The 5,000-nt window shown below is 45.5% G+C and overlaps 1 protein-coding gene across 1 annotated transcript in view; it reads left to right on the top strand.

The window, feature by feature from the left end:
* Nucleotides 1-5,000, top strand: part of Tbh (Tyramine beta hydroxylase) — a 20,097-nt gene that overhangs the window by 4,652 nt on the left and 10,445 nt on the right. Inside the window, exons 2-3 of the mRNA XM_070116180.1 lie at nucleotides 1,956-2,102; nucleotides 4,560-4,718. Of these exons, the coding sequence (XP_069972281.1) occupies nucleotides 1,956-2,102; nucleotides 4,560-4,718 (306 nt within the window). The remainder of the gene's footprint in view (nucleotides 1-1,955; nucleotides 2,103-4,559; nucleotides 4,719-5,000) is intronic.

Below are 5,000 nucleotides of genomic sequence, written 5' to 3'. Positions count from 1 at the left end.
TTTCTATTTCTCCATATTCCCTTTCTCTTTCTCTCTCTCTCTCTCTCTCTCTCTCCCTCTATCTCCCTCTCCCTCTCCCTATCTCTCTCTCTCTCTCTCTCTCTCTCTCTCTCTCTCTCTCTCTCTCTCTCTCTCTCTCTCTCTCTCTCTCTCTCTCTCTCTCTCTCTCTATATATATATATATATATATATATATATATATATATATATATATTCACCTATATATATATATATATATATATATATACCCAGCCACACCCACAGCCACACACACTACACACACACACACTACACATTATACACATACACACACACACACACACACACACACACACACACACACACACACACACACACACACACACACATATATATATGTGTGTGTGTGTGTGTATATATGTATGTGTATAGTACTTCTGTGTGTGTGTGTGTAGTGTGTAGTAATAATGTATGTATGTATATAATGTATATGTATATGTATATGTATATGTATCATTGTATATGTATATGTATATGTATATGTAATAATGTATATGTATATGTATATATATATATATATATATATATATATATATATATATATATATATATATATATATATATATATATATATATATATATATGTGTGTGTGTGTGTGTGTGTGTGTATACATGCATGTATATATATATATATATATATATATATATATATATATATATATATATATATATATATATATATATATAAATGTATGTATGTATGTATATGTATATATATTCCTATACACACATATACAGATACATACATGCATATGTACATATCAATAGATACAGATATATGATTATCTTCAACCATCTGTTATGCGTTATGTGATTATGTATTAATGCTTTCTCATTTACTTATTCCTCCCCCCTCCCTCCCCTCTCTTTATTGCCCTTCCCCCCCTTATCTTTTCCTTCCCTCCTACTTCCCTCCTTCCTTCTCCTGCCCCGTCTTTCTTCCCTCCTTCCCTTCCTCCCCCCTCTTTCCCTCCCCTTCCATCCCTCCCTCCCCTTCCCCCTCTCCTCCATCCTCCTTCCCTCCTTCGTCTCCCCTTCCCCTCCCTCTCTCTCCCTTCTTTCCTTCCCCATTCTTCTCCCTCCTTTCCTCCCCTCCTCCCTCCCCTTCCCTTCCCTCCCTTCCCCCTCCCCTTCCCTCCTTCCTTTCCTCCCTCCCTCCCCTCCTCTCCCTCCCTCCCCTCCTCTCCTCCTTTTCCTCCTCCCCTCCCTCCCCCCTCCTTTCCTCCCTCCCCTTCCTTCCCCTCCCCTCCTCTCCCTCCTTTCCCTCCCTCCCCTTCTCTCCCGTCCTCTCCCTCCTTTCCTCCCTTCCCTCCTCTCCCTCCTCTCCCTTCCCTCCCCTCCTCTCCCTCCTTCCCTCCTCTTCCCCTTCCCTCCCCCTTCCACTTCCCCTCCCCTCCTCTCCCTCCTTTCCTCCCTCCTCACCTTCCCTCCTTTCCTCCTCCTCCCCTTCCCTTTCCCTCCCCCTTCCCTCTCCCTCCTTTCCTCCCTCCTTTCCTCCCTCCTCCTCCCTTCCCTCCCCTCCTCTCCCTCCCTCCCCTTCCCTCCTTGGCCCCTCCTCTCCCCTTCCCTCCCTCCTCTCCCTCCTTTCCTCCCTCCCTTTCCCTCTCCCTCCTCTCCCTCCCTTCCCTCTCTCTCTCCTCCTTTCCTCCCTCCTCCTTCTCTCCTCCCTCCTTTCCTCCCTCCCCCCTTCCCTTTCCTCCCTCCCTCTCTCCCTCCTTTCCTCCCCTCCTCCCTCCTCTCCCTTCCCCCTCCCCTCCCTCCCTTCCCTCCCCTCCTCTCCCCTCCCTCCCCTTCCTCCCTCCCTTCTCTCCCTCTGCCTTCTCCCTCCTTTCCTCCCTATCCTCCTATCCTTCCATCCCTTCCTCCCTTCCCCCCCTTCCCTCCCCTCCTCTCCCTCCCTCCTTCCCGCCCTCCAGAACGCCCTCGTGGACAGCTCCGGTCGCTTCGTGGTGTCCGCCCACCAGGACTGCCTCCACTTCCGCCACAAGCAGCAAGATGGCGTCATCAAATTCACTTTCACGCGGAAGTTGGACACGTGTCACCCCGGCCATTACGTCATCACGGTGAGTCGGTGGGGGGAGGGGAGGGGCGATGACGTCACGGGTCGCGGGTCGGAACGCTGTGACGTCACCATGGGTTGAGGCGCCGTGACGTCATTGGTCTTAAGTGTGTGACGTCAGTGAGTCTAAACATGGTGACGTCATAAGATTAATCAGTTTCAAAATAGTTATCAGTTAATTTGAATATTAATGGTTCCAATGTTCTGTTGTAATTACTGGTATATTTTAACGGTCGTTCCTCAATTTCTGTAATAATCATTTCATACACATATGGATTGACATAGATAGATGGATAGATGGATGGATAGATAGATAGGGAGATAAATGGATAGATAGATGGGTAGATAAATGGATAGATAGATGGATAGGCAGATAAATAGATACAGAGGCAGAGAGACAGAGAGATGTGCAAACTGATAGGTCTTACATGATGACAAACCTTCGTTACTATTCTTTTCCTTTTGAATTTGCTGAGTGCAGTTTTTCTTTTTCTTTTTCTTGTTGATATTTTTCCCATTTTTTGTAGACTACTTTTCCTTCTAAAAATTCTTTCCTTTTTATGCTTTGGCTTTATAATGCAGGTTTTAATTTTTTTTGTAGACTACTTTCCCTTTTATAATTGTTTTCCTTTCTGTGTTTATTATCATCTTGTCAACGTTTTCCTTCTTCTATTTGTTTCGTCTTTTCTTAAACGATATTTTCCTTATTCCTATTTTGTTCTATCTTTAAACCAGTGGTTCCCAGCCCCTTGGTCGCGAGCCCAGTGAGGGCCACAGGGCCTTCTGAGGGTCGCCAGAGGGTCTTAAGAGAAGAAGAAAAGAATCCTTAGCTGGATGTCAGTAAAAGTGAATGTTTTCTTTTATTAACACGTTCATTGAAATTCATAATCGGTAATATAAACCTTCAAATGCATAGAATAACATAAACTGATACACATCTACAAGTATAACTGCCATGAAAATATGGGATATACTTGTTCACACACTGAGGGTCGCTAGCCCAGGTTAAGACTTTTAGGGTCGCGCCCGAAGAAGTTTGGGAAATGCTGGTCTGAACTGATGTCCCCTTTGAAAAGCAGCCTTTTAAACAAAACACCTTTGACACTCTAGAACCTTCAGCTTTCTTTTGGCCAAGCTATTTTTTTTTTTTTTCAAATGTCCAAACCTTATCTTTTTGCGCTTTTCCAAACCTTCTTTTTCTGCATTTTTCCAAAGACTTTATTTTATTTTTCAATTTTCCAAACCCTCTTTTTATATCTTTGTAGTTTTCAATTCCCTCTTTCACTCTTTCCCCTTAACCCACATTCAGCATTTTTTTTTTTTTTTAACCAGCTCTCTCTTTCTTCTTAAACCAATATTCCTTTTCGAAATCCCTTTTCTTCCTTAGAGTATATCGAGAAAATATTAATAAACTTTATTCTTCGTCCTAAGCAGCTGTATAGTTTACATGAATCATGATTGAAATAAGAAAGCTGATAATAGATATATTCATCAAAGTGCTTGTGATGTTCATTATAACGAAGGTAGGAATGTGATGGTGACGGTTTTGATGATTTTCATGTAATTGATAATAATGATAATGGTGATTGTCGTGAGAGTAGTTCTAGTGATGACGGTGATGATAATGGTAATGATGATAACGATGGTAATGATGATGAAAATAAGGATAACGGTGGTAATGATAATGACATTAATAGCAATAAATATGATAATAAAAACAATGATAATGATGATGATTATAGTAATTATACCATCAGTAATGATAATAGTAATACACTAATAATAATTATAATAACAAGAACAAAAATGACAGCAACTACCATTAACCATAACATAACCATAATAATTACAATATTTGCAATAATAATTACCTTCGTATCAACAGACCACTAATTTTACCCTTCCCTTCCCCTTCCACCCCTCCCCCCTATTCTCCCTACTCCCCTTTCCTCCCTCTTATCCTCCCCCTTCGCCCCTTCCCCCTTTCTTCCCCTTTCCTCCTTCTTACCATCCTCCCTTTTCTTCTTTCCCTTCTCCCCCTCCCTCCTTCTTCTCCCTTCTCCCTCCCCTCCTTCCCCTTCTCCCCTTTCCTCCTTCCCACCTTCGTCCCCTTACCCCTTCCTCTCCCTCTCTCCCCTCTCTTCCCACCCCACCCTTTTCCCCCCTTTTCTCCCCTATTCCCCTTTCCTCCCTCCTTACCCTGCCCCCTTTTCTCACCTTCCTTCTTCCCTCCTCTTCTTCCCTTCCCCTCCCCCCTCCTTCCCCTTCTCCCCTTCTCTTTCCTCCCCACCTTCTTCGTCCCCCTACGCCCCCCCTTCTCCCCCTCTCTCCCTTCTTCCCTCCCACCCTTTTCCCCCTTTTTCTCCCCTATTCCCCTTTCCTCCTCCTTACCCTGCCCCCTTTTCTGCCTTCCCTCCTTCCCCTCCCCTTTCTTCCCCTTCCCCTCCCTCCCCCCTCACAGAGCGGAACGACCCACTTGGTGTGGTCTTGGGGCGCGGGGCCTCTCTACCGGCTGGGGGGCGTGCTGGCGCAGGGGGACCAGACGGGGATGCTGAGGGTGCAGCTCCTGAAGCCGAGTCTCCCCCGAACCGCGCCTCGGCGACAGGAGAGGGTGCTGGAGGTAAGGGGTGGTGGCTGGGGGGTGGGGGTGGGGAGGGGGGAGGATGGTGGTGGTGAGGGTGGATGGTGTTGTGATGGTGTTGTGGTTGTGATGTGATGGCACCGCGGAGAAGCTGTCAGATACTTTCTCAACGAAGCATCATATTGTGGAGGTGAGAGAGAGAGAGAGAGAGAGAGAGAGTTTAGAGAGAGAGAGAGAGAGAGAGAGAGAGAGAGAGAGAGAGAGAGAGAGAGAGAGAGAGAGAGAGATAGAGGAGGAGAGAGAGGGGGGGAGAAAGAGGAA

The sequence above is a fragment of the Penaeus vannamei genome, chromosome 38 (assembly GCF_042767895.1).
Source record: "Penaeus vannamei isolate JL-2024 chromosome 38, ASM4276789v1, whole genome shotgun sequence".
NCBI classification, from domain to species: domain Eukaryota; kingdom Metazoa; phylum Arthropoda; class Malacostraca; order Decapoda; family Penaeidae; genus Penaeus; species Penaeus vannamei.
This window is presented reverse-complemented; position numbering and strand designations above follow the sequence as displayed.